The sequence below is a fragment of the Barbus barbus genome (genome assembly GCF_936440315.1).
Source record: "Barbus barbus genome assembly, chromosome: 2".
Taxonomy (NCBI): Eukaryota; Metazoa; Chordata; class Actinopteri; order Cypriniformes; family Cyprinidae; genus Barbus; species Barbus barbus.
Window position 1 is genome coordinate 12851159 of NC_136730.1, and position 24551 is coordinate 12875709.

Below are 24551 nucleotides of genomic sequence, written 5' to 3' on the forward strand. Positions count from 1 at the left end.
TGTAAGTGAGCCTGTGATTCTGCATTGTCAGGTAAAATACAGAGAGCGCTTTTGAGTGCTGCACTTTCATCGCTTTCGTCAGAGTGGAGGCTGTTCAGGTGCACAGGAGGATGTTTGTCTGGCTGTTTTTTTTGGGGTTATATTGTTTTAATCTAATTGCAGAACATAAGTGGATTTCATAGCAAATATACATATTATGCAAGTGTTTCAATATGACAATCAGTAGACAGACAGACAGACTAGAGCACAAGAAGAGAGATAGAACGATAGATAGAACGATAGATAGAACGATAGAACGATAGAACGATAGATAGATAGATAGATAGATAGATAGATAGATAGATAGATAGATAGATAGATAGATAGATAGATAGATAGATAGATAGATAGATAGATAGATAGATAGATAGATAGATAGATAGAACGACAGACAGACAGACAGACAGACAGACAGACAGACAGACAGACAGACAGACAGACAGACAGACAGACAGACAGACAGACAGACAGACAGACAGACAGACAGATAGATAGATAGATAGATAGATAGATAGATAGATAGATAGATAGATAGATAGATAGATAGATAGATAGATAGATAGATAGATAGAAGTCAGCATTTACTGTACATTGCCTTGAATTGAGTTTAGGCTATTTGGTGTCATTTCTGAAACAGGAAAAAATAAACAGGCTGCTGAGACATCAAAATAACAACAGCAGTCAAATGTGAAAACATTTGTTTTTAATGACAAAAAGAAGTATTCAATATAAAGTATTCATATTTATTTTTTTCCACACGATCTGTAATTTTCTGTTGCTCTTTGGATGTTGCAAAACACCCCCAGAAGTAGCAGAAACCATCTGGGTCATGTTTGCATTTTCTGCTGTGATTGGTCATAATTCTAACCTTTAAATCAAGATTAGATCCAAAATTATGTCTTCTAAATAATTCGTACATGTGAAAATCACATAGCTGTAATCTGGCTCAGAGGAAGACAGGAATCAAGTCTCTGTGGCCGTTTTTCTGTTGATTATCTTATAATAAAATACTTCTTCATTTTACAAATGGCTGTCAAAAGAAGAAAAGCTACAAAATGCATCATATTTTGTGTAAACGTGTAACATGTTCAAGCAAAACAGGTACTATTTAATTAGTATGAAATAAATACTGGCTTTCATTCAGGATACAGAGGTGTATTTTTAGTCTTACCATCATCGATCACAGCTGTCCACATCTTGGTTTTCTTCTTACTGGCCTGCCGGTCATGAGACTGACACTGCTGGTCTCTAAACGTGGGCAGACCCTTCGAACAAGGCAGCCCTTCACACACTTTGTGCTCTACGCTGGTCTTCTGACAGTACTTCCCTCCTGGACCGGGCCTGAAGAACCACAACCACAAGAAATACAGTTAAACGTACTGCTCTATGACCTAAACCTGAAGACAAAACATGAAGATCGTTATGCCAGCTGTAGGGTGAGTTGAGTAGAGGAGACGTGAGGAGAAGCAGTCGCTCCGTGACAGAGGTCAAGCTAAATATGACTGAGGGAAGGTTTTGAGGCCCCATAAACCTTCATTAGAACATGTTTTGCTTCCTCAAATGATGACAGCTGACAACATGACAGTCCAAAACCTGTTCAGTAACAAGTTTCCTCACATTCTAACAGTCTCATCATGTTCCATCACTCAGTCTGTCTCATCTGCTCGGAGAGTCTCTCAAAACTGTGGTGTTTCCCAACCTGCATCTCATTTTAATGAATTATGGAGTTTGCCAGGCAGAACTGTAGCGATATCTCTCAAACATTTTAATTAGGGTTTATTTGATCTTATTTTATTTCAGCCCCAACCACTCATTGAACAGACCAACTATACTACCATTCAGAGGTTTGAGGTCATCAAGTATCTTATTCTCATTAAGGCTGCAATTATTTGATCAAAAATACAGTAAAAAAAAAAAAAAAAATATTAAAAATATTATTTAAATATATTGTTAATTAAAATAACTGTTTTCAATTTGAGTACATTGTAAATGTAATTTCTTCCTGTGATGCAAAGTTGCATTTTCAGCATCATTACTCCAGTCTTCAGTGTCACATCATCCTTCAGAAATCATTATAATATACTGATTTGCTGCTCAAGAAACATTTATTTTTATCAATGCTGAAAACCGTTGTACTGCAGCTATTGATGACTAGAAAGTTAAAAATAACTGCATTTATTGAAATTAGAAATATCTTTAATGTCACTTTTGATAATTGTAACGCATCCTTGCTCAATAAAAGTATTAATTTCTTTGAAAAAACAAACAAAAAACTTACTAACCCCAAACTTTTGAATGGCAGTGCCATTAAATTAATTTCTCTTTTATGTCAACTTTTAAGGAAATTTAAATCAAAGAAAAATACTGTTCACAAGCCATTACTCCTCTAATATCACGCATCTCTGACTGAAACATGATATTTCAATTTTAAGAAATGTAGGGAGGGACTTGGTTTAATGCATTAGGAATTGATTAGATCACAAAAAGTGGTGTTACATACCAGAATGACGCCAGACTTGAATGCAAGTTTGCTAAAATGATGCCAAAACAGCTATTTGGCTATTGATCAATATAACTGAATAGCCAGCACGCCCAAAATGATGTCAGCCGGAAAGTTATAATTTGATGAAAGAATACAGAAGAAGTTTTTGAAATGCACTGAGGAACCGTTCAGAAACAGACTTCATGTTGTCTAGATTAAAGATTCAAAATCACATTGATACTCAGTTCAGCAATCAAAATGTAACTGACACTGATGACCTCATAAGATATGTGCATATTGGAGTGTGATTGGTCTTCTTTATTACACTTATTTGCATTCTGAATTAAGACTGATCTCCCACACAGAATGCAAAACCTACAACCTAAACTTACCTAAAACTTTAACTCTATTCTTACAAACACTGCAATTTTTTTAAGCAAATGCAAATCTAGTTTCTTCCTCACACTCTTTCTTTCCCCTTTTCCACTATTGTATAGGGGTCATATGATGCGATTTCAAGTTTTCCTTTCTCTTTGGAGTGTTACATGCTGTTTGTGCATAGATAAGATCCCCGAAGTTGCAAAGACTAAAGTCTCAAAACCCAAAGAGATATTCTTTATAAAAGTTAAGACTCGACCACGCCCCCCTAAAACAGCTCATTAAACACCCCCCACGTCTGTCATGGTGTGGGAAAATTTGCAAAACACCGCCTAAATGTATATGTAATGAAAGAGGGCATAACTTTTAGTCTCGCTGTAATATTGTTGCTGCCGCCGCACCATGTCCTGGAGACGCTGTGTTTCATTGTGAAAGCAAAAATACTTTGTTTGAGCTTCCAAAAGAGGACACAACTAGAAGTTGTATTTACAACACTGTTCCAGAACAGTGTTGTAAATATTAGAGTGTGTGCAGCGCATTTTACGAAGGACTATTTCCTGAACCTGAAAAGTAGCCTACAATGCTGGCTTGCACAAAGGCTGTTTCTATAAAGTGGGGCAATTCCAACTTTGTAAGGACAGTCTGGTGCTTCTGACTCACAGCCTATAAGTACGTTTTTCTTATTTAAAGAATTTACCACTGACGATTCAAACGCGAGTTTTGAGCTGTGTAGAGTAATGCTTGTTGTTTGTCGTTTCTCCAATCACAAATGCAGACATGGTAATGTTTACGCAGCTTTTTGCTCTTCGGTTTGCTTGATGCAGCTCCAAGTATTTTATGATCCACGGTGCTCTGATTGGCCAGCAAAAGAGCGATTACCTCCCAAACGTGGGACGAGACGTTATGAGCGTCCAAAACAAAAACGCACATCGTTCATAAATTGCACGCCGTTCTGCATTGGAAATAACCAGAGAACTTTGAATTATCACATCATGTTTTAAACACACACACACACAAAAAAACTCTAAAACAAGATCTCTGGCGGGCTGTCAGGCATTGAGAAATGACACTCGGAGAGAAACGGCATCATTAGACGAAGGAGGAGCGTGAGAGGAAAGCTTGTTCCAGCCAAAACACAAACAGGATTATTGTGGTGCATTGCGGGTTTGGATGGTGCCTGCGTTTGCATGGAGTCAGATCATCTCTGGACTACAGCCTGTTTGTTCACAATATTAGATGCACGACTAATAGTTAGTAACAGACACTTATATCTGTGAAAGTAAGCCTGGATGGCGAATGATGAGTTATTGATATCAGTTAAACACTGACCTGTTGACTACTTTTCTGAATGACTAGTTGACTATGGAGACATGGAGGGAGAGGGTGAGAGATGTAAAGGCTTACGGAGGGTTGTCGCATTTCCTCTGTCTGAAGCGCGCTCCTGTGCCACATGTTCGGCTGCACATGCTCCACGTGCTCCATGGACTCCAGTCTCCATCCACATGCTGCGGGATGGGCGTCTTACTGACACACTCACCCGCCCTGCACCACTGATAAAGACACACACATAAGTGTTAATCCAGCTAAATGAAGACAAACCACTGATTTATATTGCTTTTATATGAAGCTGATTACAGGCAGTGCTGCTGTATTGACACTGCAAATATTCTAGGGTTTGTTCCTAACCACTACCCTCATTTATTAAACTGCTGCAATTATGAATTTATTTGTTTTAAGACTTTGATTTATACTACAGGGTTTTTAATGCTTTTAAAAGAGAAGTCTCTTCTGTTCACCAAGGCTGCATTTATTTGATCAAACATTCAGTAAAACAGTAATATTGTGAAATATTATTGAAGTTAAAAAAAAAATTCTGTTTGAGTATGTTAAAATATAATTTATTGCTGTGATCAAAGCTGAATTTTCAGCATCATTACTTCAGTCTTCAGTGTCACATGATCCTTCAAAAATCATTCTAATATGTGACCCTGGGCCACAAAACCAGTCATAAGGGTATATTTCTCTAAATTGAGTTCTCTTTCATAGGTTCACTCAACACTGCGTAAGCTAAGACGCTTTGGGAAACACCCCTGGGTGTGCCGATTGTCTGAAGCCCTTATAGAATCATACCAATTCGTTGGCTGATGGTGCGGATGCCGTCTTCGACGTTCTTACGTCGCCTTCTTATACTGGCGAACGCACCATCTGCTCCTCAGATTTCTCTGCCTTCACGAAGCGGCCATATTAGCCCTTCTGTTGCGATGTTTCTGGCCTGATTTCGATCGTTTTCTCTTGGGATTTCTTTGTTTGCACTTCGGCGACTGCAGTAGTGGAACTCTACTCTCCTTGTGGTGAAGTGCCATGGAGTATTGTTGCTGTCAGCCACACGGTAAGTGTGTTTGTATGGGTTTCTCGCACGCACACGAGGCGGTTTACGGCATCTCGAAATGCAAATTCGGCAAAAATTTCCATCTCAAAACCCTCCGCACTAGGCTCGCGGTTTTTGAGAGGGAGTCATCCGTTTTTCCCCGTCGCGAAAAGGGCCACTGAGGCCATCCGCGAATCCACAACTTGGGGCTCGGATGTGGAGCTCGAGGCGATGGAGAGCGAGCAAACAGGCCTTGCCTTTTTTCTCCCTCTCTCACCTGAGCACGTGCGCGTGAATTCACTGGTTGAATTTGCGCATGAGTATTTATGTCCTAGCCCGGATGCACGTGACGCCGTTTCCTTCGGGCTAGATGACGTGTTAATCACAGCAGCGTCCGACTCTGAGGATTTCGGGCCTGCTTTAGCCGATGCTTTCCCGCCTAGCGGCCAGGAAGCACGGCCTTCTGCGACTCAGAGCTCGTGGACGTGCTTTCGTGCACAACTGAAAAGCTCTCTATTGATTGGCCCGACGAGCCCCGCGAATCCCAGTCGTCTAAACTCGACAAGTGGTTCCTTAGCGGCCCAAATTCAAGGCCTGAACGGAGGAAGCTACCGTTTTTCAGCGATCTGCATCACGAGATCTCCAGATCCTGGAAACAACCTTTCTCCTCCCGCCTTGCTAACGCGGCAGCTGCTGACTTCACCATCCTAGTGGATTCTGTGGAGCAGGGCTATACCGCCATTCCGGTGATCGAGGACACGCTAGCCTCTCACCTCTTGCCATCTTTGGCGTCCTCATGGAAGTCCCGTCCCCTCCTTCCAACCAAACCATGTAGGACCACTTCCGCCCTTATCGGGAAATCCTACATTGCAGCTGGTCAGGCAGGCATGGCCCTCCACACTATGGCCATCCTCCAAGCCTACCAGGCGGATGTCCTCAAAGAGATGGATGAGGGTGGCGGCCTGACTCCAGAGGCAGTCAAAGAGCTCCGTTAAGCCACAGACTTGGCCCTGAGAGCCACTAAACACACTGCTCGTGCTGTAGGACGCTCTATGGCAGGCTCGGTAGCTGCAGAGCGCCACCTGTGATTCGTGAGAAGGAGAAAGTTTTTCTCCTTGATGCCCCCATTTATCAAACTGGACTATTTGGAGAGGCAGTCAGCTCTGTAGTGGAGAAGTTTAGGTCCGCCAAGTCTCAGTCAGCTGCCCTCAGGCACTTCTAACACCCCGCTCCTTGCCCAGGATGGAGCATGCCAGTAGGAGCAGCGCCCCGGCTCATCCCCCTCTGACCACGGTCTGGGGAGCCCCCGGCCGACCATTGCCCCACCGGCGACCTCGCAGGCGGATTGATCTGAAGCGGCCCGACAGGCCTGCCTTCTTCATCTCCATTGAGTCGCTCCTGACTCTCGAGTCAGGTTGAGGAGAGATTTCCCAGAAACCTCACGAGGCAGAGCCAGACCGTTCAAATGTTTCTGCCTGCCTCTAACACACTCTCTTCACTCAAATCTGTTACATCTGCCCAGCAGGATTCGGTGTGCAGCAAACAGCCATCTTCAATCTCTTGTGTGGCAGTCGGGAGACGCATCAGGCTTTCTCCCCCTACTACCTGTTCCTTCATCACCCGTGGCTCGCGTGATAGGAGACACATTCGGTTCTCTCCCACAGCTTACAGGTTCCCATACTGGTCACTTTTCAGTCTGGTACATCAGTCCCCGTGGACTCCCTTATCCTGAACGAGGACGACATAGGCTTTCCTTCTTGGTGAACAACTTTGCCCCCTCCAGACCTTCTCGACACCCTAACACAGGTATGTCTTCAAGACTACAACACTCTGCTTCCCCTATCGCATTTCTTTCACGAATGGGAGCGTCTACCAGGGGTATCGCCTTGGGTTCTCCGCACAGTTCGGTCCAGCTACACACTTCAGTTTGGCCGCAATCCCCCCCGCTTCGACAGGGTTCACCTGACAGTAGTAAGCAGCGCCTCAAAGGCTTCTGTGCTACAGCTGGAACTGTCCTCCCTCCTCCTCAAGGGGGCAATAGAGGAAGTCCCTCAATCAGACCTGGAACGAGGCTTTTTCAGTGGCTATTTTCTTGTGCCAAAGAGGGACGGCGGTCTGCGACCTATTCTAGACCTGCGTTGTCTGAACCTCTCCCTTTACAAAGGGAAGTTCAAGATGCTGACATTGAAGACTATTATGTCTCACATTCGGGAGGGAAACTGGTTTGTCAATGTCGACCTGAAAGATTTATTTTCATATTCAGGTCGTTCGGCGGCACAGGAAGTTCCTTCGGTTCGCTTTTGGAGGGAAGGCTTCCCAATACAAGGTTCTTCCCTTTGGCCTGGCTTTGGCACCGAGGATGTTCACAAAGTGCATGGATGCTGCTCTGGCCCCTTTGAGGCTCCATGGCATTTGTGTACTCAACTACCTGAACGATTGGCTCATTCTGGCCCACTCCAGGGAGTCAGTGAGCCATCACAGGGATGTCGTCCTCCGCCACATTCGTGCCATTGGCCTCAGAATGAACACCAAGAAGAGTGTTCTCTCCGCTTCTCAACAAACTGTGTTTTTGGGAATTCACTTGGATTCCGTTCAAATGCAGGCCCGTCTAGCTCCTGCCCGGATTTCCAACCTCAATACAAGTTTGGCCCGCTTCAAGCTAGACCATCATGTCTCCTTGAGCACTTGTCGCAGGCTCATAGGCCTCATGGCTGCAGCCTCCCCTGTGCTGCCCCTGGGGTTGCTCCACATGAGGCCGTTCCTTTGGTGGATGAAACTTTCAGGGGTCCGCTCCACAGGACCAGCCACTCGCCTAGTAAGGGTGTCGCGCAGTTGCTTTCGCACCCTTTTAATATGGCGGGACCCCCTTTTTCTCCAGAGTGGAGTCAGAATGGGGGTGATTCACCATCGGCAAATGGTCACGACGGACACATCCCTGACAGACTGGGGCGCGGTCTTTGAGTTCCTCTCCTGGCACATAAACTGCCTGAAGCTGAGAGCCGTCTTCCTGGCACTGATTCACTTTCTCCCCTCTCTCAGGGGGTGTCATGTGATTGTCAGGACGGACAACATGGCGGTAGTATCCCATATAAATCGCCAAGGGGGTTCACGGTCGCGCACCCTAAACAGGCATGCACGCCGTCTCCTCCTTTGGGCTCAGGACAAGTTCCTCTCCTTGAGAGCAGTTCACGTCCTGGGAGTCTTGAACCTCGCAGCCGACTTTCTGTCGAGACAGAAGCTCAGGTCGGGGGAGTGGATGTTGAACCGTCAAACGGTAGCCCAGATTTGGGATTTGTTCAGCAAAGCGGAAGTGGACCTCTTTGCGTAGCAGGAGTCGTCCCAATGCCCGCTTTGGTTCTCCCTGAGTTCCCCGGCACCTCTGGGCATAGATGTGTTCGCTCACCCTTGGCCGGACATGAGGCTGTACGCATTTCCACCCTTCAAGCTGATTCTGGCAGTTCTGCGCAGGGTGAAGGAGAGCGTCCGTCTCCTACTCATACCCCCGTTCTGGCCATCCCAGACGTGGTTCTCGGAGCTGATTCCTCTTCTGTATCTGCCACCTTGGGAGATTCCGATCAGGCAGGACCTGCTCTCTCAGCTTCAGGGCAGACTCTAATGGTAGCCCCATTTGAGCCCTTAGAGTCAGCTCCAGAACGGATTCTGACTCTCAAGGTCACTCTTTTGTTGGCGCTAACGTCTTTAAAAAGAGTTGGGGACTTGCAAGCTCTCTCTGTCAGCGAGATGTGTATGGACTTCGCCCTGGGTCAGGTCAAAGTGACCTTACGGCCTAGGCCTGGCTAGGTTCCCAAGGTTTTATCCGCATCATTTCACTCTCAGTTGGACACACTTCACTCTTTCCATCCTCCTCCCTTTGCTTCAGGCGAGGATGAAAGGCTTCACATCCTCTATCCTGTCTGAGCTTTGAAGATCTATGTGGACCGCTCCAGCCATTGGAGGAAATCTCCCCAGTTGTTGATATGTATTGGTTCTGGCCGCCGTGGGCTTGCCACATCGAAGCACAGAATTTCTCACTGGGTGAGGGGCGCTATTCCACTGGCTTATGAGGTGCGTGGTCTTTCTTCACCTCTCAGTGTTCGGGCGCATTCTACTAGGAGCGTGGCTTCCTCTCAAGCTCTTTTAGAGGGGTCCCCCTAGAAGATATTTGTGTAGCAGCAGGATGGTCCTTTCCACAGTTTTATCAGGTTCTATAACTTGGATCTTGACACGGCTCCTGGTTCCCAGATTTTATCTGCTTGAACCAGCCGTGTATGCTGTCTGGTTCGTAAACGGGCCCAGGGGCGTTTCCCAAAGCGTCTTAGTTTACACAGCGTCTCGTTCCCTATTCAGAGAACAAGGGTTACGCGAGTAACCCGAGACGATTTATACATCATCTGATAGCTGAATAAATAATCGTTTCATTGATGTATGGTTTATGTTAGCATATGACAATATTTGGCTGAGATACAACTATTTGAAAACCTGGAATCTGAGGGTGCAAAAAACTCAAAATATTGAGAAAATCACCTTTAAAGTTGTCTAAATTAAGTTCTTAGCAATGCATATTACTAATCAAAAATTAAGTTTTGATATATTTACAGTAGAAAATTTACAGAATCTTCATGGAACATGATGTTTATTTAATGTCCTAATGATTTTTGGCATAAAAGAAAAATCAATCATTTTGACCCATACAATGTATTTTTGGCTATTGCTACAAATATACCCCAGCGACTTAAGACTGCTTTTGTGGTCCAGGGTCGCATATGCTGATTTGCTGCTCAAGAAACATTTACTATTATCAATGTTGAAAACAGTTGTGCTGCTTCATGTTTTTGTGGAAAACATGATGCATTTTATTTTTCAGGATTCTTTAATGAATATAAAGAACAGCATTTACATGAAAATGAAATCTTTTGTAGCATTATAAATGTTTACACTGTCAATTTTGTTCAATTTAACGAGTCTCTGTTGAATGAAAGTATTAAATAATGTTAACTTCTGAAAACAGTTGTGTTCCTTCATATTTTTTATGGAAACTTTGATTTTTATCTAATGTATCCTTGCTAAATAAAAGTATTAATTTCCGTTAAAAGTATAAAAAAACTTTTGAACGGTAGTGAATATCATTACAGTATTTTAAATAACAAGTCTTTTTTCTTACATTTATTTGCATATCTTTTTTTGCATTTTAACACCCTGTACAAATCAGCAGGTTTCTGTCATTACAGTAAATGAAACTTTCAGTAGCACTTTCTGATATTTTGATCTGCTCCACAGCCAAGTCAGCTGCTTTATTCCCCATCTATCAAAATGATTTTACCTATAGTAATGGCTGTTTTTAAATTAAAGGTATAAGTTCCTTAATATTAACCCTCTGGTGTCCGAGGGTGTTTTGGGGCCCTGGAGAAGTTTTGACATGCCCTGACATTTGTGCTTTTTTCAGTTGCTTATAAACATATTAATGGCTAAAGTTTAATAAAATTGTTATCATAATTGGTTACCTTGTCGGCTCCACATTCAGTGCCGTCCAGCGGTGGATCTAGTTTGGTTTTACATGACGTGTCTCCTTCCACCAAACACCAGAGACCAGCACACATCAGGTGCTGAAAACAGAGAGTTTACACTCATGTGAGCAGTATAAAAATAATTTAATCATTTTTGTTTCATTCTTATTTGATTTTATAGTTATAAAAGTGTATTTAGGACCCAAACATGCATTACCTGAGAGAAAAACACACACTATACAGAATCATCCCACAGTAAATTCAGTTTAATTCAAGTTTATTTGTATAGCGCTTTTCACGATACAAATCGTTACAAAGCAGCTTTACAGAAAATTTTAAGTTTCTACATTACATTTAGGAGTAGGTTATTAGTGGTGACTACGGCAGAAATTAACACTAAGAATCAAGCAGTTAGTTACAAATTACACGTAATCAAACAGACGTTGAACCCTATTAACTGCAACGACTGTATGTAGATTAAACTTTGCAATTGCGATTAAGCAAAATTTGGTAGTTTTATATGTTGTTCCAGGGCAGTTGTGTGGCCGCAGTGTGTGAAAACAATCAGCCTATAATGTTAAAAATCAAACAACTAATTTTTTAATAAAACCAATAAATCATAAACAGTCTCTCCAAACGAGCTGTTTCAGATTCTCCCTCTGTGCAGAGCCCCGAGTGAGAAGCTGCTGTCCTCCATTACTGAAGATATATACAATATCAGCACCAAAGAGGCTTTACAAGTGTTGTGTTTAGGGATGCACTAATAAACATAGGAGTCACCATAATCTCCCCTCATCTGAGCCGAGGACACTGTGTAAATTTAATTTTCGAAGGAAATATGTTGTAAATCTGTAAAGTCCCCTAAATGTTTATGAATCAATACCAGCACAAACGTCAGCTGCAGACAAAGTAAGTATCATGCGTTTGTTTTCCAAATTGTCTTTCTGAAAGCGCTTCATGGCACTCTGTAAGGCTCATTGCTAAAGCTATCATTGTCTCTGTCTGTTTTCACTGACGTGCTGCCAGAATGATCTTAAATAGGAATGTGGTAGTTAAAAGTTGCATATGAGAGCAATGTGAGTCGATCGCTTGAAGTTGTCGAGATCATAATCAGAAGTGGGACTTATAAAGTTTGTGATAGCATAAGACCAGCTATGTTGTTATATTTATCCTGCCGTGCTCTCCGTCTGTGTAATTCATAAACGAAACAGAGTAGTGTTCTGTAAAGATAACAGGTTTGTATTAATAGTGAAATGTTTATTTGCAAAGGCTAGCACTGCTAATGCGGAGCTCGAGTTCTTGAAGCTCCGCCCTCTTCTCCGGGAGCAACAGCTCACTCGCATTTAAAGCAACATACTCAAAACAGCGCGTTTTGGCTCATACCCTAAAAGTGGCAATTTTAACAAGCTGTAAAAATTTATCTGTGGGGTATATTGAGCTAAAACTTCACTTATACGCTCTGGGGACATCAGAGACTTACTTTACATCTTTTAAAAAGGGGCATAATAGTTTCAAGTTTACTTTATTTATATAGCACATTTAAAACAGCCAGAAGACTGACCAAAGTGCTTTACACTTGGAAGCATCCACAAGAAAAATTAAAAGGAAACAAGACACATAAATAAGAAATGGAATAGATAAATACAACCTAATAGGCCATTGAAAACAAATAGGTTTTTAAGAGTGATTTAAAAATCGTCAGACTAGGAGCCGTTCTAATCTCAACTGGCAAGTCATTCCAAAGACGAGGCCCAATTACTGAAAAGCCACGGTCACCTCTACGCTTGAGTCTAGAGTGTGGAATTAAAAGGAGGTTCTGGTCGCAGGATCTCAAACTTCTCAAAGGGGTATACTGGTGGAGCAATTCGGATAGGTAAATGGGTGCTTGATGATGTAACGATTTAAAAACAAATAATACAATTTTGAAGTGTATTCTAAATTGGATAGGCAACCAGTGAAGGGCCTTCAGGAGCGGAGTGACATGATCCCTTTTTTTCTTTTTTAAAAGAAACTTAGCAGCAGCGTTCTGGACCAATTGAAGACGGGCAATTTGTGATTTAGAGATGCCACAATATAAAGAATTACAATAGTCTAGACGCGACGTAATAAAAGCATGAACGGCCATCTCCAGAGTCTTGTCGGTGAGAAAATTTTTGATTTTTGCAAGTGTACGGAGCTGATAAAAACTAGATCCAATCACAGTGGAAATTTGTTTATCAAATTTTAGCGTGTCATCCAACAAAACACCCAGGTTCCGTACCTGTGAGGACCATTAAAGCAGATAAAGGTCCTAGGTCAAAATCAGAGTCCTTCATATTATCTGATGGACCGAAAACTATCACCTCAGTTTTTTCTTCATTTAGAGATAAGAAATTTTGAAATAACCAAGATTTAACTTCATCTAAACAAGACAACAGAGAATTCATGGCCATAGGATTGTTTTTCTTAAAAGGTAGATAAATTTGGGTGTTATCAGCATAGAAGTGAAATGACATCCCGTGTTTCCTAAAAATGGAGCCTAGAGGCAGCATATATAGTGAAAATAAGGTGGGAGCTAAGACAGAACCTTGAGGAAGACCACAGGAAAAAAAGGAAGTGGAAGAGAAGAAATCTCCTAGCCCAACCACATATTTCCTATCCGACAGGAATGACTGAAACCACTTTAAAACTGTGCCAGAGAGACCCACCCAAGATTCAAGTCTATTAATTAATATGGAATGGTTGATAGTGTCAAAAGCAGCTGATAAATCTAAGAGAACAAGGACCACAGAGTCCCCTGTGTCAGTGGCTAAGAAGATGTCATTTAACACTCTCAAGAGGGCTGATTCGGTACTGTGAGCAACCGTAAAACCAAATTGAAAGTGTTCAAACAAACTGTTTAAAGCAAGAAAAGATTGAAGCTGGAAAAACACAATCTTTTCCAAAACCTTTGAAACAAATGGTAGAACAGAGATAGGGCGATCATTTTTTAAAACAGACAGGTCGAGTGAAGGCTTCTTGAGGTGAGGTGTGACAGTAGCCACTTTCAAATAAGCAGGAACCACACCTGTTAAAAGACACTTATTAAAAAAGGACACTAGGCCCGGTCCAACTGAATCAACAATTTGTTTTAGAAATCTAGGATGAATAACATTATATGGAGAAGAGGATGGTTTTAGTTTAGCAATAGTGTCTTTAAGTGAGTGAAGAGAAACTGGTTCAAAAACATTCCAAGATGCAGACAACGGAGGGAAAACAGACAGCTCGGTAGAGGAATTATAAGTTACCAGTCCGGGTTTACTTACTTTGCCCTTAAAAAACCTCGAGAAGCTTTCACATAGAGCGACAGATGCAACTGACACAGTATTTACCGGGGGGTTAACAACAGAATTAATGACAGAAAACAAAATCTTAGGTCTAGAATGATTGTCCAAAATTAAATTGGAGAAATAGGTCACCTTAGCTGATTTGGCGGCTCTCTGATAAGCCAGTAAACTGTCTTTGAACAGCTGTAATGAGATGTGTAAATTGTCTTTTTTCCACTTTCGCTCAGCCTTTCTACATGTTTGTCTTAGTAGCCGAGTCTCAGCAGTATGCCACAATTCGGATTTGGTTTTGTGCTTAAAAGGCTTCAAAGGGGCAGTTTCATTCATTACATCAAGCCAACCACTATTTAACAGACTGAGATGTTCGTCTGCATCCAAGTCTGGTAACGGAGAATCCAAAAGTAGATGAGAGTGAGACTTTGTGAAACACTGACTAAAATTAACATTGAACTGAGGCGAATAAACCCGAGACAGAGGTGTCACTTTAGAGGAAACATGAGAAAGACTAGGAAGGCCCATGGAAAATAAAATGGGCTTATGATCGGAGAGCATATAATCAGAGACAATAACATCAGTAATATCAACTCCATAGGAGAGGATAAGGTCCAAAGTGTGTCCGTGAATATGAGTGGGACCTCTAACCCATTGTGTCAGATTAAAAGCATCGATTATATTAAGAAATTCCCTCGAGAGAGGGTTTGACTGACAGCAAACATGGACGTTAAAATCGCTCATTAATAAAAAGCGATCAAATTTAGTGACAATATTTCCAATGAAGTCAGTGAATTGCTGAAGAAAGTCCTTAACTAAATGTGGAGGACGGTAGATCAGCCCTAGGCAAATAGGACCGTTCCAGTCAAGATGGATAAGTTGAGATTCAAAGCTGGTGTAAGTATCCAGAGAGACGGAGCGACACTGCGCACGGTGAGAGTTTTTCATGACAGTCACTAACCCACCCCCACGTCCATTTTGTCGGGGGGAGTTAAAAAAATGTACAATCAAACGGCACCAATTCAGAAAAAGGAATAAGATCGCCATCCTTGATCCATGATTCAGTAATAAACATGAAATCCAGATTTTGCGAAGAAAAAAAGTAATTCAACTGAAATGTCTTATTTACTACTGAGCGAGCGTTGATTAAAACCATATTAGGTGGAGGAACAGCACCGGCAGAGAGTGGCGCTCTACCCAGCGGACGTAACATACCATGAGCCGCTCCGATTCTCCGGAGATAGCGGCCGATCCGAGGGAGTCCAAGCCGGGGGGCAGAGGGTGGAAGCAGGGGAAGAACAGGTCGAAGCCACCGGTGCGCTTGATCCACCAGACGCCAAACCACAGCGCCACCATGTAGCAGCTCAGAGAACGGGCTTGGAGTACAGCCCGCTAACAGACGGGCTTTCAGCTTAATCACAAGTCCTCCCCGGCACCCATGTTTCCTCCGGCGCTTCCTCCGTAAATTGTTTAAAGGCCAGCGGCGAATATCGTTCGGAATGTCTGTTATGAGACTCATGTTGTTTGTTGAGAACACACTCCACGTCCGACTTGTGAAAGTTAAAAAGAGTTGAACGAGTTGAAGAGTTGAATAATAGGTCCCCTTTAATATCTCAATGGCAAAATAAAATAAAATAAAATAAAAATGTAATTAAATTAAATTAAATAATTTCATGTAACCACAGACTTTTATTTCCTCTCCTCAAACAAAGAGACTTTTTTATCCAACAGCCCTTGAGATGGACTGTATTTTCCGTGTCTGACTGACAAGTTCGTATTTTTACTTTAGCCAGACACGCTCTTTTACTTCTTGTGCTCAATCACATTTTCCAATCTCACAGAGAGAAACCTTTCAAAGGTGGCAAGATGGCCATTAAATCGCCTTATTTACACTTTGCTCCTCTCTGCCTGCCAGCAACAGACTATTCATCTTCCTCACGCATGTTTTATGTGAATCTACACGGCTAGGTATCTGCTGTAGCACTGCACAACGTGTAGATGGTATACAGTTATGATGGACGGGCAGCAAGTGGAAATGTTTGCAGCGATGATCTGAACAGTTGCAGCTGATGATTACACGCTCAGGAAAGCATGAACTGACTGTGAACTGATCAGATCAAACCTGATATGCCAGCACCTGCCATCTGCTCAGATGGTTTCACTCTGGCAACTTCTGAACTGAAACTTCCAGACGGAAATATCCTGAGATCTGAGGCTTGGCGTGGACAAACATGATTTATGATTACGTGCAGATACTCTTTTATGTTATTCACCTGCTACAAATGTAGCCTGGATAATTTTATACTTCCACTAGCTACATATGGGAATGATCCTAGGGCCAAGACAACAATAAACTAAACTAAAATCAAGTCAAAACTAATTTTAAAAAATCAAATGAAATTAAGACAAAATTAATTTTTCTAATTTAATTTAATGGATATATTTTATAACTAATTAAAATGTATAAATAAATTAATACATTCATTTAAAAGTAAAATGTGAATTTAATTACGACTATGTGAATCAAATCAAATGATGAAGACAAAATGGATTTTCAAATTTAATTTAATTAATGGATATATTTTATAACAAATTAAAATGTATAAATAAATGTTTAAAAGAAAAATGTGAATTTAACTGTGCCATTATGTGAAAAAAAAAGAAAAGAAAAGAAAAGAAAAGAAAAGAAAAGAAAAGAAAAGAAAAGAAAAAAGAAATTTGTGAATTTTATCAATGGGTATTTTATTCAAATAACTTTTCTGAGACTCATGCTTAAATATTTGCTGTTTAACAACAGCAAAAACATTTACATATATTACATAAATTATTATACCACAATTATAAATTCACATTTAATATTGTAAGCATCTTACAATGACTAAATGAAAATATTCATATCAAAATAAATGTATTTTAATGCATATATTTCATATCTTAATTTATTACTTTTATTTAGGTACCATTTAAATTAAGCATATAATATGTATATTATTATATTAATTAAAATGTATAAATTAAAATTTATTTTATAATGAAATTAATTTATTTCATAATTTTTATGCAATATGTAGGAGGAGGCTTTGTGCGGATAAGCGTGAAACCCTTTATATTATTCACCAGCTATAATGTAGCCTGGATAAATTTGTACTTAAACTAGTTACATATAGGAATGATCCCAGGACCAAGACAACAATAAAGCAACTGCAACAGGATTCTGCCACATATATAGCTTGTTTAGGTCAGAAAGTTTGAGTTGCATGTTGCCGGTGTTTATTTGTGTGTATGTATGCTGCATTGTGTCCGTTTACGGTATGGAAACATGTAGTGCATGAGCGCAGTATGATATCAGTGCATTCCCATCTGAAAGACACACACCTCCATATCAGTGCAGAACGTAGCGTTGGTGCCGAAGAGGATCTGGCACTGTTCGTCAGCGCTATAGTGCATCCCGGGAAGTTTGGCCGGCAGGCGGATGAGGTAGCGGTTTCGTGGGTCGGTATGCAGCAAACAGGCACTTGCTTTCGATCTGGGAGACAGTAGTATGTTAGAGAAATTATGTGCATAACATCTTCACACACAACAGCAGGAATTGCAAACTTTCCTATAAAAAAAAAAAAATTAGGAATTACTGGTTTTCCATTGCTAATTCATTTAAGTAAAATTCCTCTTCCCATAAGTCCACTCTCTCATCTTTCTATAAGTGTAAGATTAGACAAACACAGACAGCTGTAGCAGGACAGACTTCCGCAAAACCAAGAGTGGTTCCCAAACTCCTATTCAAGGAGGCCAAAGGAGAAATATTTTGGAAAGGCTGACGTTGATGCCTTAAAGCCTAATGAGCGTATTCACTTCAGGATTCTCAAGCACGTCTGCTCTCTGTAAATATTTAATATTTCAGCTCATCTTAAAATAATCAGGCAGGCATGGCCTGTGTGAGAGAGAAAAACAATGTGCTTAAGAAAAGAAAAACAATGTGATATGGTATGTAAAGTATGTAAATGAATGAATTAGTAAATAAATAAATATATTCAAAAGGAAATTGTTGTTTTGAATTGAATAAAATAAAAAAAAACAGTGTAATTAATCAATGGGAATTTAATTAGAAGAAATGCTGACAATGCCTATAAAACATGACAGACTAAATGTGCAATTTTATTTACTAATTCTTTAAAAAATAAAATAAAACCAAGCTACACACTAAACGGGCTGTCTATGTATGTTTATGTACAACAACGGGCATGTGTGAATTCACGATACATATGGGATTGCCTTCTGCAGGATGAACACATGTGATGCTGCTCCAAAACGTGATCAAAATAAGGCAGCCTGATTTTGCTGCCTACCTTTGGGAACAGCCTACATGAAGTGTGCACCTATGACGCCTACATAGGCAGCTCAGCAGGTTTTGGAGCAGAGCCATGCTGCCGTGTTATCGTAGTACGGAGCTTTACTCTACAGGAAAAAACACTGATCTGCCTGATTGTCTCCAGCATTAAAATGCTCTCAGAAGCTCAACAGCAGGGTTTGGATAGTGCTGGTATCTGCTTGGATACGGTGACACTCTGTAGCCTGAATTGAGGTCAGAAGCGCGGCGGGCACAGCAGACAGTGAATCCTGCAGCTTTATTCTGTCATCGGCTGCAGTACATCCGTGAGGATCGATGACTCCAGCCGGTTCTTTGTTTATAGAGCCGCAGCAGACACTATTAAGCCTGGGCTTCCAGAATTAACTCTATTCAAATGCCACACTGTTCATTCACCTTCCTCAAGGATATTTGCCAGAGAATTAACGTGGGAGACCGAATCTAGCCTGGTCAGTGGTACTTATGTTAGTAGTAACTAGTAATAGCTTGCGGAAAATCTATTTAATTATATATTTGTAATATATAATCAAATATTAATACAGAGTCATGCGAAAGTTTTGGAACCCCTTGCAGAATCTGTGAAAATGTGAATAATTTTAACAAAATAAGAGAGATCATACAAAATGCATGTTATTTTTTATTTAGTACTGTAAGAGTAAGAGGACTGTATGATTTTGAGATCCACCTTTTCACATTGAGGACAATTGAGGGACTCAAACACAACTATTAAAAAAGGTTGAAACATTCACTGATGCTCCAGAAGCAAACACGATGCATTAAGAGACAGGAGGGGTTTGGTGAAAACTTTTTGAATTTGAAGATCAAGGTAAATTGTACTTAATATCTCTTCCGGGAAACTTGCAAGTATCTTCTGCTGCTTCAGAAGGCCAGTACTAAATGGAAAAAAAAATTATATTTAAACAAAATAAGAAAAATTTGGACATCTTCACCCTGTTCAAAAGTTTTCACCCCCTGGCTCTTAATGCACCGTGTTTCCTTCTGGAGCATCAGTGAATGTTTGAAAAAATTTTAATAGTTGTGTTTGAGTCCCTCAATCATCCTCAATGTGAAAGGGTTCAAATATGTAAAAGATGCTGGAAAACTGAAGAATCTGCAAGACATGGAGGATTTTTCTGAAGAACAGCAGGCAGTTTAACTGTTCAGAACAAGCAAGGGACTCATGAACAACCGTTACAAAACCATCACACAGTCGTGGATCATCCAGGAAACCACACACAGTATTAAGAACCAAGGGAAATGCAACCAACATGCATTTTGTTTGACCTCTCTTATTTTGTTAAAATTACTCACGTTTTCTGCAAGGAAAAGAAAAGCAAGGGTTCACAAACATTCACATGCCACTGTATGTATGTATGTATGTATGTATATATACATACATACAGTGGTCAACATTTGAAATGGATAAAAAAATCTCATAAAAGTTGTCCTAAGACAAGGCTGTATTTTGTTATTAAGTTTTCGGACAACTTTGATGAAAGGTTTTGATCCACTTCAAATGTTGAATAGTATATATACATTTTTATTCATTCAATTTATCCAATTAATACAATTACTAAATTAAATACATTACATATACATTTAATACGTTCTAATTATATTTTAAAAAATTGTGTGCGTGTGTGTGTGTGTGTCTGTGTAAATATGATTATATATATATATAAGAGATTTTCATGTAGGCATGATTTTTTTTAAGTATTTAAACCAGAAAACTGAAAATTTGTTAAATGAGAGTGTATTACCATTATTATAAAATTATATTAAATAATATATTATATTACATATTAGTATATTAGTAAATGTATAATTTGTATACAATATTTTAATTATATAAAAATATTTCGGAATACAGTTGTTTTTTTTAATGTCACTGTAGTTTAATTTCTTATTTGCTATAATTACATTTATTTAATTCTAATTGATCAAATACAATATTGCAATATTGCTAAATTACATTATATTCTCTCTCTATATATTCCAGAAAATCATTAAAAATTCTTCCCACTGTCTAGATATCAGTATTGGCTATTGGAAACTAACAGGCAATAACACCTACTATTACCTAATTTACTGATAACACCTAAAAACAGTCTAGCTTGAGGATTTTATATTTTATGGTATAGAATCTCACCTGAGGAACTTCTGTAGGTCGTCATGACTGCAGCTGGACCAGGAGAGGTCACTGGGGTTACGACCTTTGATCCATTCCCCGGACATGATGTGAGAGTGGCCCATGCAGCTGGCGTGATCGTCATCATGGCTCATGCCCATACTAGAGAGACAAGACCATCAGAAACAACAAACACTAATAAGAAACAGCAGCCATCTGACAAAAAATGAGTATCGCCCAGGCAAACTTAGAGCACAATAAATAGTTATTGTGCTTGTTAAACATAATCATTAACACACTGTTTACGAAGCTTCCCTTGAATGCATAACAGTGCAATATTACTCTGAAACAGAGCATGTGTGCTCATGAAAACCAAAGCAACCTGAGTCAGAGCGATTCATAACAGTGCCTGACCTACATTTCTCAAATTAAAAACAACAACCGAAAACTGAAGCGGCAGCAGCGAGCGCAGGAACTAATAAAAAGAGCAGTGTAGATTTCTAGGCTGTGTCTCGGCTCCCGCTAAACACCAAAGCAATAAAAGTCGAAAGACACACAACTAACACAATAAAAATCAAGGAGTCGCTGCGGAGAACTAAAGGAACAAGGAGAAGAATGTGAATGCTACAGCGGCTTCATCGTCGCTTTCTTTTCAGCTCTAACACAGATGAGTGGCTTTTAATGTCAATGGGGTGATTTGGTCAATAAGTGGATTGATATGAGAATCTCTCTCACACTCAAACAATCGTGGGAGGTTTATAAAGGTTGCCAAATGACTGTTGTGTTAAATTTGTTTAAGGGAGAGAAAAAACACGATTGGCCTTATTAAAACAGGACGTTTTGCTGCCAAGCTAATAACGGTCAAGTGCTTTCACAAGCCAAATACCCTATCAAGTGTGCACTGGACTTAAAAGACTTGGAAGGCTTCATGCATGACCATGAGACTTACAGATATGGGCTGGTAATCTAAAGGTCCAACAAGGTGTTGTTAGCATATTGCTATGTACTTCAATGTAGTTTCTTACTGACCTAAGTCAAAATTTGCAGTAGTGCTTAGAAAATGTAATTGCATATTGCATTAGCTACAATTAAGGAATCACTGATGTCCATAAACTGTACAAGCTACTCACCAAATGTTAATATCCTTAGTTGTAGTGGTTTGTTTCATGCCTCTAACTCTACATATGAGCAAAACTATAACAGCAAAAACCACCAAAAAGCCGCAAACCTGTTTCGATCTGCTCATGTTAACAACTGTACCATCCTTTTGCCACTGTGTCAACAATAGCTGGATTTGCATCCACGTATTAATGTGCAAATTTTGCGAAATTGCATAAAAATGCTGGATGGAAACACTAAAATTTCTAAAATGTGCATAAAAAATGTATATACATTAAGGGCCAGATTTACTAACAGTTTGCGCCAGTGCAAACCATCTATGGCATTAAAAAAATAGTATTGTCAGGATTTACTAAAGATGCGCAGTGACGAATTTGCGCTGAAAAGTTTCCCTTTCAGATGCAAAATTTATGGGAGGAGAGTTTTAAAATTAATCACGCAACGCGATTTAAACGTTTGTGCTCGTCAAATTACTGGTATTTGCGCCATTATTTAACGCCTTATAGCAGGCGGTAATTTGAGATGCTCTTGGCAGATTGTGCTGGTCATTATGGAAATGAATTGACTGCATCTGTGTCTTTAATTTGAGCATTGTCAGTAAGTCACCTGCAGAATTTTCCTCTCCCATCAGTGCTGTTATGGAATTGCGAATTAACACTAATTTGCCCTGTTTAGTAACTAAGTGGCTAATTAAACTATGATGGAAACAAATACTAAACTATCGCTCACCAGTTACAAGTAAATAGTTCACAAAAGAGACTTATCTGCAGCTCTAAAGGACAATTTTGTTTTCTTGAACAGATGCAATGGAAACATTATTTGCAAACTGCTTTTACAATATTTAAAATTTTCACATAAATGAACTAAAAATGTATATTGTATGAATTGTATAAATTTATATACAAAAATGAATACGTTTCTTCAGCAAGGACACAAAGTGTCACAATATTAAAAAAGATATTAAAATATAATATTTAAAAAAGAAAAGCTCTTCTTTTGAACTTTCTATGCAGCAAAGAACTCTGAAAATAAAACTGTATCAATATAGTATTAACTGTATCAATACAAATATTTTAACTTCAATAGTGATAAAAAAAAATTTCTTGATTTGCTATCAGCATATTAGAGTGATTTCTGAAGGATCATGTGACACTGAAGACTGGAGTAATGATGCTGAAAATCAGCTTTGATCACAGGAATAAAATCCCATTTTAAAATATATTTAAATAGAAAGCCGTAATTTCAGATTGCAATATTTTTCACAATATTACTGCTTTACTGCATTTTTATCAAATAAATGCAGTCTTTGTGAGCAAAAGAGACTTCTTTTAAAGTCTTACCAGCGCCAAACTTTTGAACAGTAGTGTAAACAGTGTCATTCACATTGTGTAATTTTCCAATCTCACCTGCAAGCACCAATTACTCCATCCATTCATTAAACAGACACTCATTTATCTTTATTCTGAAAGGTGCTTTGACTAATGATCGTATAAGCAATGATGACACTAATGAGGCAATGTGGGTGGACTGACATATGACGCGACACGCTGCTCCTGTATGGAGGATGTTTTCATTTTGAATGAGTCGATGCATGCGGCAAACCCCACATTAGCGTTACGCCAATGTTCCTCGAGCGCCATGATCACGCTCCTTCAGCTGTTATTGGAAAATGATCAGCATCTACACTTGATAAAGCGACACGAATGGAGCGGTGCTAAAACAAGACTTCCAGACAGTCATTAAGCTTGGTTACGCCCGCGCGCCAAATCAAAAGGTCGTGAGCAGATGAAAGATGAGAAACTCTGCTCGCTACTCAGAGAAATCTCAGTCCATCAGAAAGCACGATGCTGTTGCATGTGTTTATTAGAGCCTGTAAATGCCATGCTGACAGAAATATTCAACGCTAGCGACTCTATAAAATAATCATATTGACATGTCTTGCTACAGTTTATATTGTAAAGACCTAAACGTGCACATAAACCCATAAAGCACTCGCTTTAATAGTGTTTTTACAGACTCGAGACAATGGAGCCCTGTGTGCGTGTGATGACTGGGATAGCGGTATCGGCACCAGTCGGGCGTGAGCGGTGCCAGCTCATTACTGCCGGGCATTAAAGCCAACTTTGGCCCGTGGCGGCACACTATACTGGAGCAGGTACGGCGATAATTCCTCTGAAGACTGGCGCTTACGCTAATGTAGCTTGGCCGTTTTTCCAGACAAATTTTGGTGTTGGCTGCCCATCACTGTTCTATCAAAGAGGGCTTTATGCTAGCGAGGAGATGAAGGGGAGCTATTGTGGGAAGCGTGTTTATGTTCGGGCAGAGAGTGGATAATACGTTGTCGTGGCATACGGTTCAATCCTATAACTCATGTGAATGATGTGTGAATGCGAAAAGTTCATTTACAGCATGCTCTCTTTCAAGTGCTTCTAGTTTTTCTAAAGCACACAGTGAGGATGGACGAGAGAAAAACGATAAATCGAGAGAAACCTGATGTAGAGGGATGTATGCAAGCAACCTGTTGTTAAAAGAGCAGAGGTGACCAACAGAGAGCAATGCATGGTTTAAACAACCAATTTAGATTACAAACTAGATATTTACAAGTCTGAAGTTGAGTCCGGGATCTGGTTGGGTGCTTTATCTTTTGGTGAGCTTAGCTGAGATTGCATACATCTACTTGTCTTACCAAATTGGCAAATGCCATGGGCCTTAACCTAAAGATTTCCTAGCCTGTGTGAACACTAATTAAATGTTAAAGGGATAGCTCATACAAAAATGGAGATATTGAGTTTTGTTGTAAAACCTGCATAACTTACTTATTACTGTAGTTAAAATATGCATTCACTGTATGAACTGTGTGAATTTGTGTTATAC

At 40.1% G+C, this 24551-nt stretch overlaps 1 protein-coding gene across 1 annotated transcript in view; it reads right to left on the reverse strand.

Annotated features, from left to right (window-relative positions):
• LOC306881118 (A disintegrin and metalloproteinase with thrombospondin motifs 17-like) overlaps window positions 1–24551 on the reverse strand; it is a gene marked incomplete at its 5' end in the record, with an annotated part of 150241 nt that overhangs the window by 66499 nt on the left and 59191 nt on the right. The window contains 5 exon segments of the mRNA XM_079435034.1: window positions 1211–1380; window positions 4304–4449; window positions 10769–10870; window positions 17443–17593; window positions 20580–20720. Coding sequence (XP_079291160.1) covers window positions 1211–1380; window positions 4304–4449; window positions 10769–10870; window positions 17443–17593; window positions 20580–20720 — 710 coding nt within the window.